General features: G+C 37.4%; 1 protein-coding gene and 1 long non-coding RNA gene across 2 annotated transcripts; one reads left to right on the top strand and one right to left on the bottom strand.

The window, feature by feature from the left end:
• The first annotated feature begins 197 nt into the window (after window positions 1-197).
• On the top strand, window positions 198-6,147 carry LOC145485259 (uncharacterized). The gene is made up of 6 exons (XR_014049165.1): window positions 198-317; window positions 521-545; window positions 1,949-2,005; window positions 2,532-2,606; window positions 3,238-3,360; window positions 5,327-6,147. It is a non-coding gene; the product is annotated as an uncharacterized LOC145485259 (long non-coding RNA).
• Window positions 6,148-6,248: 101 nt separating this feature from the next.
• LOC145485236 (uncharacterized) lies at window positions 6,249-13,364 on the bottom strand. Its single transcript, XM_081463937.1, has 5 exons — window positions 13,078-13,364; window positions 12,812-12,909; window positions 11,464-11,515; window positions 10,968-11,058; window positions 6,249-10,442 (listed from the first exon to the last, which is right to left on the bottom strand). The coding sequence occupies exons 1-5, from the start codon at window positions 13,127-13,129 to the stop codon at window positions 10,295-10,297; spliced, it is 441 nt and encodes a 146-aa protein (XP_081320063.1). The 5' UTR covers window positions 13,130-13,364; the 3' UTR covers window positions 6,249-10,294.
• Between the last annotated feature and the right edge of the window lie 11 nt (window positions 13,365-13,375).

The raw sequence follows: 13,375 nt of genomic DNA, 5'->3' as shown, positions 1-13,375 counted from the left end.
ATTGATGTTAATACTTTACACGTGAAATATTTAGTAAAACGAACGATAATTCGGGAATATTCGGGAATATTGTCATTCTGTACTAGAAAAAATTTACGGGAATATTTATTTTAGAAAAGATTTTTATGGTAAATTGGGAGGGGAGGGGAGGGGCACAATTTTGTTATTGCGCGAAAAGGATGTTGGGTAACTTTCCCCAGGGCGTTTTTGCAATGATAGCGAAAGATTCTGGCAAGGTGTCAGTAAATTCTAAGGTTCTGAAAACCGTTTAGACTTTTCGATAGCAGCATGCCGGTAATCGTTAAGGTCACCTATTGGTAAGTATGCATTTTTTAACCAGTCTTTCGTGGTGTTGGACTCAAGCTGTTTTATTGATGTTTTGCATTGCATTGCATGACGCGCGCAGCTGACTCTGTGAAATCTGATGACGCACTGATATTTAGCTTAGCTTTTGTACACTTTACAAGACACAGTTTGTCGTGAATTTGTAAGCACTAACGAAGTTTGTTTTCTGTTCCAGTGGTGGATGAGGGTACGGGCCCAAGGTGTGTATGAACAGCGTATTAAGATAAAATCCCTTTGAAATTCTACTGGGCTTAATAATTGCTTGTTCTGTCTTGCGGAAATGCTTGTGTTTGGACTTGGTGTGGAATGAAATACGGTCATGTTTGGTTACTTATCACAATTGATATAATTCAAGCAGCAGTTATTTCTGGAATATTGAGTCTTTAAACTCGATGGGTTTAGTCAGGACCTTGCACCCTGTCACGTGACCTTGTTAATCGTGTGAAAAATGGATGCCAGGAATGGAACAAAGCGTGACGAAATTAGTAATCATTGCCACTTGTGAGATTATTATTTAAATGTGAAGTTTTCTGATGGTTTGAAAATTTTAAGACATATATTTTATGTGGCCATTTAACTTTTTTTTTGATAAGTTTGACATACTTTCCTAATGTTTGAAACTCTTGGACTGTCATAAAATATCACATTGCTACATTAATGGTCTCAAGAATTGGCAATATTACCAGTTTTCATCATGTTCTTTAGAGGTGTCTCACATCTAAGCAATGTAGCATATCTGGTTTAACTGTAGACAACTATACCCCATACAAAGTGTTAGTCAGGCATTCTTTTGGAAGTACTGGGCTGTTGATGCTGCCATCTTAGATTTTAATTGGATGCTTGATTAGTAGAGGGTTGGTGCAGAGGGCAGGGGGGGATTTGAAATTTTTCCTTGTCCTCCCCACTCACCCATTTTTTTTCTCGCACCTACTGTTACTCCCTTGGCAAATATAAAAATGTGCACTTGCCCGCCCCAAATGCACCTGTACTGCATTCTAACAACCTCTAAACATGAGCCTCCAATTCACCATTTTGTACAAGTCAAAGGGAGTTTGTCTGTTTGTCCTCAAAAATGTGTCTGCAATTTTTTTTAATCTGAAATATTTCTTCTTTCAGAGCAATTTTTGTATGGTCACTCACAATTTTTTAATCCTGTTTGGAAAATGTGCTGTAACTTTTTGCTACAATTGAATAATTCTTGGTATAGTTTGACAGCCAGTTCTGTAATCTTTAATTTGATATAGGGGTGTAGGAATCTCTTTTTTTAAACCAGACACACCACATCACTTCGATGCAAGACACCTCTAAAGCATACTTTAACCTAAATAGGAGATATTAAAGACAGTCAATTTAATTATTTATCATTATATTTTTTCTGGTTTTCAAAGCTGTGCTCATGTGTTTTACTTTTGTGTGTTTGTGGACTTGGACAATGTCACAGTCCATTAACTCGCCAAAAAGGATTTTGGCCAATATCTAAGCATCTTGACCTCACTCTTGATCAATAAGCCATATGCCTTATATTAAGTTGACAAAAATAACATTTTGCACAGACCTCAAGGAAATAGTTTTGTTACCTACTTTCTGTTGTTATTGTCTACAGTTCCGGGAAATTGAAAAAAAGATCCTGGGAGAATTTGATGATGATGATGTGGATGTGGTTTGTAACTTATTCATTATATTAATCTCTTATTGTTTGTTTTGATGAAATAATTTTCATAACTAGAATCGCCGCTTTGAATAGTGCACAGAGTTGTTAAAGTTATCAACTTTTACGGTTGGGAGGTCAGGGAAATTGAAAGATGTGACTTAAGGTCACTGAAAAGTTTAAGAATTTCAGATTTAGCTTCCAACTGGAAGTACAACTGTAGAGGAGTCTAAACTTTTGTTTCATCTTTGGCTACAAAAGCTATTTATCTTTAACTTTTTTTACCTTGGCTAATTATTTGTTTCTAGTTTTGCCTCTTATAAGATTGAAGGAAATTATCTTCAAGTCATGAAGATGTCAAAATTCTTTTTGTTTTGAAAACACTTAACAATAGATACATAAACTTTATTTCACATGGATACCTGTGAATTATAAAAATGTGGTGTATGGGCTATATAACCACATGTTTGTGGCTTTCAGTGTTTTGCCAGCAAAATTTAAAATTATTAGTAAAATAAAATTGTTCTTTGTACTTTAGAAAGGAGAAAGCACACCAACTATCACAGGTTATTTGGAGGTAGAAGTGGGCGGAAAGCTTGTGCATTCAAAAAAGGTACTACATACAGTATTATTAAATTGTGAAGTATATTCTGCTTGCCTCTGATATAGTTGTGCTGCATTTTTCAACTTGCAGAAATCAAGCAATCAACTCAATCCTTTTCCATTGTTCAGCAAATTATTTCCATCCCCAGAACCTGCAATCAGTTTGATTAGCACTAGGCATGGCAATCTCTGGCTGGTTGCAATTTTCGCAGCATGTACTGAGTGCCCATTCTTGAGTTGTAGTCAAACTTTTGTTTTTGTTAAGAAATAACTCTTTGTTTGCACAGTCTAATTATTGAAACTGGCCAGAGGTTATGATGATCCTGTGTTCTGACCAAAGGATTTTCAGTTTCTGGAATGAGAATGTTGACCAGCTACTTGAAAGGAGATTTTACAAAAAGTCATAAGTTTTAGTTTTAATGCAAGTTAAGTAATTCTCCCTGTAAAGGTCCAACCAAAATAGATTGAATTCATTTTATTTAGTAAACAGATTTTTTTGAGTGCATTTACTTGGTACTCACAATTTGTCTACAAAATTGTGTCATGTGTAGAATATCTTCACACAAATCAGCCCTTTTACTCCCACAGTAGCCCAGGTTTTCATTTGCAGGTTTTCATTCTGCAGTTATATTTTTTTCCAGAATGGCGATGGATATGTTGACAGCAGAGCCAAGTGGGATAAGATCATGAGTGCCATCAAAGAGGCTGTTGCAAAGGCCTGAGTGTGTGCATCAGCGTGTTTGAGGGGAGTGTGTACAGTCGAGGTACAGTCGTAATTTAACTCTCTTGATAAGAGACCAAAAGTTTTTATCCCAGTAAGGTTGCAGAGTTAATGTTTTTTCCTGGACTTACTCCTTCCAAAAGAGAAGAGATAGTGCACAGAGCCTTCCTTATGGTTAAATCTCGCACATTTCATCACTTTTCAATCATGATAACTGAAGGTGCTTGTGTGAGCCAAGATTTTCATGCATGTTACCTGGCTAATGTTTGGAGTAGAAAGGTTACGTCCATGTCCATGCTGGTTTTTTTTTTTTTTTAGTGCTTTTGGTTTGTGTCATTGAGATAACTCAAGCTCATAACTGAAAGACAAACAAAATAAATGGAAAACCTCACAGAAAAGTTACAAAACTCTCGCTTATCTTGGGTTAGGTCACTTGGGCTTTGTACGACCCGACCCTGATGAGCAAGTGTAGTTTTGATCAGTATCAGTTTTCTCAATAACTTTCTGATAGAGCTTATGAACTGCTCATAGATGTTTTAAACAGTTATGGGATGCAAAGAACTGCAAGAGATCAAGTGAATTGGAGGGATTGTGGGAGGAGGAGAGGTAGTGAGAAAATTTCCCTCCCTTGGCCTGCCTTAATTAACCTGTGCACCTTTGTTTTTGTGTGTGTTCTTTCATGTTGAAAAAGTTGTTGACCTGCAGTCTTACCTAATCTTATAAATAGAAATCAGTCCTTAATGATTTTTATTATATGGCTTTGGCTTGTGGCCGATATAACGCACGCTCTGATTGGCTAAGAGCGAGATCCGAGTGGTCATTATGCAGCCGTAATGCCCACGGGCTGATTACGGATTATGCAAATTAGGAAGAGCACGGCTCTGAAAATTCAAGTGCATTGAAACGATGAAAGCCGATTAAAAACAGTAAGAGAAAGTAAATTTAATTCCAAGTAGCTAACAGTTTAGAGATTTTTCCTTAATAAAATTTATATAGAAGTCGTTTTTGACCCACCAGCCGGTAACCTTGGCGGGCACTAGTGAAAAACCATCAAAGTTTGACGAGTCTTAAGTAAAGCTAAAATCGCTGAGTGGAAAACACCATCGGCAGATCTGCCATGCATCCTGAGCAGAACACCATGAAGAAACTTTTAAGTTATCATCTTAGTCACAATAATTACCGAAATATTGCACTCCGTCACAGTTCTCACCAAATAGATAGAATAGAAGAGTAAATCAGCTTCCAGGATCATCAGATGTAAACAATCAGGCGGTTTCTGTCGGTAGCCGTCTTTCTGATAACTGCAAGAAGTTTTAGAAGTTCACAAGGCTTGAAAAGTTCATCCATAAATCCCAGAATGGAGAAAGCGAAGATATGTTGTCGAAAGTGAATGCGAAGATCGAGTTATTCTGAGCAGTGCATTCTGAAGCATAGTAAGCATCAGTATTTTATTTCACCAAAAGACCGTTGGTTTGGACTATTTTGAAGCACTTTCTGTCCTTTTTATATGCGTTGATGTTTCACCCCAAAAGTCGGAAAAACTCGCCCATCAAGTTGTGACACCACGATATCAAAATACCTTTTTGAGGCTGTGACAATCACTTTTCCCGTAAACAAATGTGTGTTTTTGATGGAATGCGTAATATAGTGGTGAAGTTCACTGACTGTGTAGTTTTAGACGATGAATGAATCGGTGAACGCGCGCATCGCCGGATGTAAATTGACAACTTCCGCTCGAATATATTTTTTTTCTTTAATTCATGAGCCATATAATAAACAACTTAATAACCTCGACCGTTCGGTCGTTACGGGAAAATCTCAAACCTCAGCCTACCATATTGACCTCGCTATCGCTCGGTCAATACGGCAAGGCCTCAGTTTGAGATTTTCCCGTAACGACCTCACTCTTGGTTATTAAGTAGTTAATATAGCATATTTGTCCACATAATTTTAAGGTTGGAAAAATGGGTTTTACAAATACTGAATGTTGATTTATTGTTTGGTTTCAGTTTGAACCAGATGTTCAGGCCAGGTGGATGATCTTGAATGACAGGAGCAACTCAAAAACACAATGTTTGGTTGTCTCCTTGATGAACTACAGTGATTTCATCTGGCAACTCTGTGGAGAACCTTCTGGGCATATAAACCTCTTGAAATATTCAGTTTTTTTTACATGTTGTGTGATAATCTTGTTTTCTTGTTGACTGAGAATTTCTAGCATTAAGGGAACTTTTACACTGCAGTAATGTTGCTTCTGTTGCTTTTGTGTTTTGATGATTTATCATTGCCATGTGGTTTCATTTTTGTTGAAACTTTGCAGTCATCACTTAAGACCACATGTGTCCAGTGACTCTAGAATTAAGTCTGTTTCCCTTATCACCAATACATGTCTAATCAGTCTTTTGAATTGTGACTTAATGTTCATAAAGTTAACAACTTGGTAGTACTAATTTTCTTTTAATCGAACCTAGTCACATCATTGTTTTTGTATTCTATAGCATAATGTCAACATTCTCAGTCTACAAAATGTAGTTTGTAATGCATGATTTAAACAAAAAAAGGCAGTGGTTTCACTGTAGGTACCTTCATATTGCACCTCCTTTATTTTGTTATGATGCCTTTGCCAGGCAGTATCATGTTGTGAATTTATTTTGTATGTTATTAACTCTGACTTTCCAAAAGTTCCTTTAGTATTGATCACTTCAATTTATCCTGTGCTTTTTTTTGAGCATGAACTACAGTTTGACTGTACTATTTTGACTGTGATTGTTATTTTATGTCCTCTTTATTTTGATTTCTAGATGTTTAATAAACTGAGCCATTTGCCTAACATGTTATCTTGTAGTGTGTGTTGAAATCGTGTCGGCAATGAAAACATTTACTTAAGTTTTACATCTCATACATGCCAACATTTGAACCTTTTACTAAGAGTTTGAACTATTAACCCCACGTTTTGGAACAAGAAATTTATTAAGTGTCCCTGCTCCCTTCACTCATTCGTAGCCAACAATTTAGTGAGGGAAAAATGAGCTGCACTGTTTGCATGATACCTCCTCCCTTCCCACTTCTTCCTTAACAATCAAAGCAGAGTAACAGTATCAGGTGTCACCATGCACTGCAATTCCCCTGCCCCCCAAACCAGTCCAGCATTAATGAGCGTTTGAGAAAAAATTACCACAAATACTTGCACAACAACAGTTGATTGATTGTGTCATGTGAACAAATGGAGGGTTCAGTTGGTAATTTTGGCGTCAAATTTTATTTTGTCCTGGTCCCCTCCCGAAAAGCTGTTCTAACTGAAATCACGAGCAGAAGCTGGGAACAAAAAACTAGCGTTCACTCACAGGAACAAGATCGGAAGACACATGAACTTCTCATTGTGTGATACTTTTATAAGCGGAGAAACAGCCTTTCTCTGGTTGGAGGCAATATGCTGCCAACAGAGAGGATTGCCAAGCAGTTTGACTGTCCGATATGGAAAGTTTAATGCTGCAAAACTGCCTGAGAATCCTCAAAACAATCAATCAAAGTGTAATGGTATGGACCGTTTCCATAAAGAGATTGGTATGGTTTCGTGTTCGTTTTAGAGCTGGCTCTACATGAATTTGAACTGGCTGATCGTGGAGGTATCAGGCTGAAGGTACAAAATTCAGACGCAACAGATTACAAGAACGACATCAGGTCCTATTATGGAAACCAACACACACCTCCCCCGAGGTGGAGGAGGGGGCAGAGGGGAGGGGGTACTCTGTAAATCTTTAGGTAGGGGTGTGCCTCTGGGACACTGAAACCCTTACCCTATACTAGAGATCATGATCAGCTTGATTTTGCAACCCTCTGCTAGACTAGGCACCAAAAACCCCTACCCTATCCCAGACTATCTGTTTTCCATGCAGAAACTTTATCACCATCATAGTGCAACATACACTAACCAAACCAATAACTTACATAGTAGTCACTTCTGAGAAGAAACCTGCTCTAGACTTAATTACTTAAACACTGGCTACTTTTCCAGTAAATTATACCCTATTCTAGACCAAAACTGTCTGATTGTTATACCCATCCCAGACTAAACGGCCCGAAAACCACACCCTTCACAGCAGCACATGCCCATATACAGGTAATAAATGGGAGTATTTACCCTCAGAACCCCCGTGCAGGGGATTCCCATATAGAAAGGTCGGGGATGCTTGTCGAAAATTTAAATTAAACCCCAATAGGAGACCAATCTGGGCATGGCTCGAGCTTTATTTGACACCTAAGAGATACAACCTAAAATGGAATTGGCTCAGTTACCAGCCTCTGTTCAGGAAAGGAGCCCATGGAGGTAGACTGGTCGAGACAGTGCACCCTAAAACATACTTTGACAGCGAAAAATAGTGGCGTTTCATCGTAAACACCCTAAGTGAGACCAGAATCCTTGATTTATACCCCTAATAAGCAAGACGATGAGCTTGAGCATCCCAACCTTTTTATATGGGAGTCCCGCACACCAGAACCTACAACATAATAATGATATCTCACAGTATTGTCAACTTTATGGTTACAGGCAAGTTAATGTATATATTTGTTTAATTTTTGACAGGTTTTTCATCACAGCTAAGAGACGAATATTTCAAGACCTTAAGTTTTTAATTGGCCAAACTTCTACTTAAATCTGATGCAATAGGTGAGTGTGAGGGAATAAAATGACTGTTATACTGTTGATTTTCTAAGTTCAAAATTATGACTGATAGGTAGTATTAATGTTACCGATGATGGTCAGATGTAAAAATTTTGTTAAAGTACTAACTGGTATATATTGGATGCTCTGTAAAACCACTGGAAATGTTTGATTTCTAAATTACGTTTTGTACTGACCTGTTATTTGAGCTTACATATTTTTTAAAGAACACCTGTGGTATGTTGTGGTTTGTGTCCACTTGTAGTTTGCATTTCTATTTTTCTACCCATATCCAACAGAAACATGTTTTTTTTTTTTTGTAGTTTTTCATTGAAAACAAAATTACCAAAGAAGTAGTGACAGTTTATTCTTCCTTGGATCTGACCAGTGCAAAATATCAGGCTGAGCACATTAATAACATCCAGCAAAATGTGATATAAAGAATTTGATAAGCCATGTAACTTCTCAAATGTATTTTACTTTTCATTTCAGCATGAACCTAATGCCAAGTTTCAATAAGTGACTGCAGGTGACAGGGTCAGCTGAAAAAACGAAGCTGTTAGGTTGATACCTTGAAGAAACCAGCAGTTTACTATTTAACTTGACATTATGGGAAAAAAATGTTTTAAAACATGTACTTACATGTAGTTAATAAAATAATAAGGTGACGAGGTGGTAATCATGACTAAGGTATTGTGATAATATCCATGTCAGAAATCATTTTAAAAGTTCAGAAACAAGAAACTTGAATGAGTACTTTGTGGTTCTGGAGATAACAAATGTGACAGCCTAAGTAACCTAGGAATGCATTTCTTTGGTATGATCCAAACCAGGATAAATGATTGAAGATCACTCAGATCATGGTGTATCAAAGGAACTGGTGAATCAATTCTTGGCAAGTAATCCTCAGTTTGATGCACTGTGATCCAAGTGATCTTGGATCCTGGTCTGGATTTTGCCAGAGAAATGCATCCTAAGTGATCTTTTTATTTTTATACTCTGATGACCTGCTCAGTTTGTCAAAAACCTCAACTACCGATGAAAATTCCTCACCTGGGCAAGTACACTCAACAAACTTTCAAGACAATTGCACAACTTGACAATCATGTAGTGATTAATTGACAAACTATCTAGGGTGAAGTTGTGATTTTGTGATATCAAGGGGGAAAAGACAGCCTAAATTACTTTTAGCAGAATGTAGGAAAAACCTTATGGCAAATGAAAGTTTCAATAATTTCAATAATAATGTAACAGCAATCTTATATGTGAAATTAACTTTGTCAACAAAACTGTATTTCCTATTAAAATTTCCTGTCCTCTCTTAATGAACTCCTAATGAGTGAATTATGATGATACCCAGGGCTTGAAAAAAATTTGAATTTCATACAGCTCTTGGTACAAGTAGCCCTCAAATTTTGCTTGTCCTGGGCAATTCTCAGTTTGCTCTTTTAATGATTTAGTTGATAGACAGCTTGCCTAATCCCTTCCCCATTGGGCAAGTGAGAATGAAAACTTACTTGCCCAGGAGGAGAATCTATGACTGGAGGGTACTTTTGTCAAGCCCTGTACACTGATAGCCAGTTCGTGACATTTCGTGGGCTCAGGAGCAGCACAAAGAGGCAGGGGGCTTTGAATGGTTTGTCATCCATCTTTGCACTCTCTGTACCGCTTCCCACCAACCAAATGCCTAGAAAAGGCTATGATAATGATGTTGCCTTGAAATTTATTTCATCAATCAGTTTTTCAACTGTCATCAAAATAAGAAATCAAGGGAAAGACATTTTTATTTTGTCCAGGTTAAAACAGTTGAGTGGTGACAAGAAAATGTTAAATCAGGGAAACCGGTCAAATTTGCAGTGTTACTATTTGTAAACTAGACATGAATGGCTATGCAAAGTTTCCCAAGACCTGAGGATAGGGCAAAGAGAAAGTGGTTTGAAAGAGGAGAGAAGAGAGAGGCTCTGATGCCATGCCTATCCTCCACCCCAACTCCCCATGACTTCACTCTCAACAAGTTCCTTCTCGGCCCTTCCAGCTGCAGTCAGACCCTCCCAGCCTGAGCCTGTTCATAGCCTAATTCACTCCTAGATTCCTCTCCATTTCAACAGATCATTTTGTTGCTTCACTTTGATTAGAAAAAACGAACAAAAATTCCTTTAACTTGAAATACTGTTTTTTAACAGTTCCTTGCATCCTACAATCTCTGTCCTTACATTTCTTGATAGTGTACTGTACTCTAAAGCTGTCAGGCTTCAATGGTCTTGGCCAAATGTCCAAAAGACAAATGATACTGTCCTGTTCTTATGTGAATCCCTCATTCCCTGAGTAGTTTACAAGCCTTCTCCACAATTTCTATTGCCTTCACGCTGGTGCATGGAAACGAGTATGTTGCTACCAAGACACCATAAGGTAGACTACAGACCAAGATACCGGATCTGTTATGCCTCGTCATAGCATAAACACTAAAGATGAAAATGCAGAAAATTAATATAATCCTAGTAGAGATTAGCTGCTTAGCGAATTAAAGATAAGAAATGATACTACAAACTACAATTATCTATAAAGAAAGATTGGTAATAAAAATAATGTGCGAACTCTCTTTAGTGCTTGGCACCTAAAAAGGAGCCTACTGTAGTTCAATGTTTCATGTATTCTGGAACACATGACAACTTTTAAACAACTTGGAGCATGGTGTGCCCGAAGTGACTGAGACTCCAAGTACACAGGCCCTCATACATAAGGGACCAGAAGATGCTTGTATCTATTTTGTAAGTCTGCATTTAGGATGAAACTGCTTTCTTTTAAGATAATGCCAATCACCAAATTATTGAAGCATGACATTGTAACAGCCACTGTGTCCCTCCTCTTCTTTACCTCTGCCATACCTTTGTTTTAGATAAGCGGATTTAATGTATGCAAGAGACCAGTAGGGCTAGAACTTGGCTAGGGCTATGTGATGCTTAAAATATGCTTACATGTTCATGTACCTGCAAAAGTTCTTGCTGTAAATAATGTACTTAATTTCCTGATCATCTTTGGTAGTCTTCAGAACAAATCCCTTTTGGCATAGTGCAGATTCTGTGGAAATTGAAGACAGACAAACAAATTTTCAGTGGAGAAGTTAGCTAAAGTTACAACACTTATCTGTTAAATTTTTTACAAGATCCTAGATCGTTTTCTTCTCGCTCTTAATCTCTGTGGCGTAAAGCTCCTTACTTGTCTTCAAATCCTTTGCAGAGTGAAGATGATGCAGGCTATTCTTTTTGACAATTTAATTAACTGTGAGGAAAGGTTGTTGACAGCAAGAAATGGGATACAGAACTTGGGTTTCCATCATAGGATGTTTCACATTATAAAAAACTTACAGAATTTATGGTCTCTTTGAGAAGAAACAAAATACCACACAGAAAATTTTAAATATTTATAAATTAACAAATTAATGAAATACTTTATAAATTATAAACATTTGTCAGGTATGGTTACCTTGCTCTTCAGAAGTCGTATTAAAGATAACAAGAAACTGGGAGTAGAATTTCTGTAAAAAGAAATAAACCGCATGTACTCTGAACAATAAATTATATACAAAATACAAGATTCTTTTATACAGCTTATTAACTGCTCTGTCAAGGAAAAGTGAAAGAAAGTCCCTGACATAGATTTGCCAAATTTGTTATTGTTACCTTTATTAAACCCCATTACAGATTGACCGTATTAATTTTTTTTCGAAGAGCACTCCACCCAACTCCCCCCCTTCCTTGAACATGAGTTGATCCCAGGCACTAGCTCTCAACTAAACCCAGACAAAACACCCATTGCCTTTAATGGGCCATTCCGTTTTTTTTTTATCTCTCCCCCCCCCCCTTTTGAAAGTCTAAGAAATCTGAGGGGAAGGGGGGAGTCTTTAATGGCCATTTCTGAGTACAGATATTAAATGGAATAGCCCAATTCTAGTCAAGTAATGAGTCTCAATTATCGAATGAAAATTCACAACTTCCACTCAAAAGGATAATATTTCAGATATTTTGTAATCATGTACCAGTACACATACATAAGGTCATTAATTAGCTCTTAATAACTGAGCAGGAGGTCTGCATGGGAGAATCGTGACCGAGGTCTTGAGTACAGACCGAACGTAGTGAGGTCTGGACACACAACCGAGGTCAAGATTCTTCCATACAGACCAACTGAGCTCGGTTAATAAGATGTTTATTATATGGCAAACAAGAACAGTTTAAGTTCTTTAAGGTAACTGGTTTGTACCAGCTGTCATTTTGCTTGCGAACGGCAATGAGCTGAGCTTAATTCTGCCAAAGTTTGCTCATCCTCTTTACTTTTTTTCTCATCAGACTTTTTAGCACTTCCATAAATAAGTATTGTTAGAAGAAAATAGACAATAATTTTGTATTTCAGTTTGTAACTTTTTCACTGCTAAACATTATCGGTCTAGGTGCTGTTCTAGATGGGAAAATCTAGACTGCTTTCAATATCGATTTCAGCCAATCATATTCATGAATTGGGTAGTTCCCAGTACTTGTGAGACAGAGCCATATAATAAAAGGCAGTTAAAAAGCTGATGTGGACCTACAAACTAAAGTATAACTACAAATTTTCGATGAGAAAAGAAAGGAAAAGAAAAAGAAACTTAAGAAACTCAGGAATCGTTTTACAATGATAACAGAACAATATAATACACAGTAAAATCATTTACAATTTGATTGGGTGAATTAGCCATGGTGTAATACAATATAAACGTTCTAATATAATTATATAATAAGCTTTGAATTCGCTTATCATGTTTGAACTTATGATAAAATTAGCTTAACTTAATTACCTGATGAAGATCCTTAAGGTTGCCGCATGAGTAGATTGAGTTCCCCCGTTTAGTCAAGACGATCAGACCATCAAGAATGTGTCCCACCAGCAAGTGAGCTAGACGTTGTAAGTGAACTGACTTATTAACAAAATTACTACAAGACAGAAACTACAAGAACTCGCAATTGGCAAAATACGCTTATCTAAACGCTTGGTTTTCACATCATTGACGAGATATTTCGAGTTAAATTACATAAAGCAAAACAATGAAGTTTAAACGAATACCTTCTACAAATTCTTTCCAGTTTTCTTGTGGTTGCATCTGTGAACTTCTCATCAACAGCCCGAGTTGACTTTCAGACAGGCGTTCCAACCTTCTTGGTACCAGTCTCCCACTGAGTACTTCGACGCTCCACGGCCGATGGTCTGGGGACTTTTTGGGGGATTCGAAAGGGTCGACCCAAACGTCCTTATTTATGCAGATGAACCCTCCGGAGGGTTAATGTTCTCGGCTGTTGGACTCTTATATGGTTCTTGTATATGCAATTTGTTTTTTGGCTTGTGTGTGTGGGGCCAGGTAGGG

The sequence above is a fragment of the Orbicella franksi genome, chromosome 4 (genome assembly GCF_964199315.1).
Source record: "Orbicella franksi chromosome 4, jaOrbFran1.1, whole genome shotgun sequence".
NCBI classification, from domain to species: domain Eukaryota; kingdom Metazoa; phylum Cnidaria; class Anthozoa; order Scleractinia; family Merulinidae; genus Orbicella; species Orbicella franksi.
This window is presented reverse-complemented; position numbering and strand designations above follow the sequence as displayed.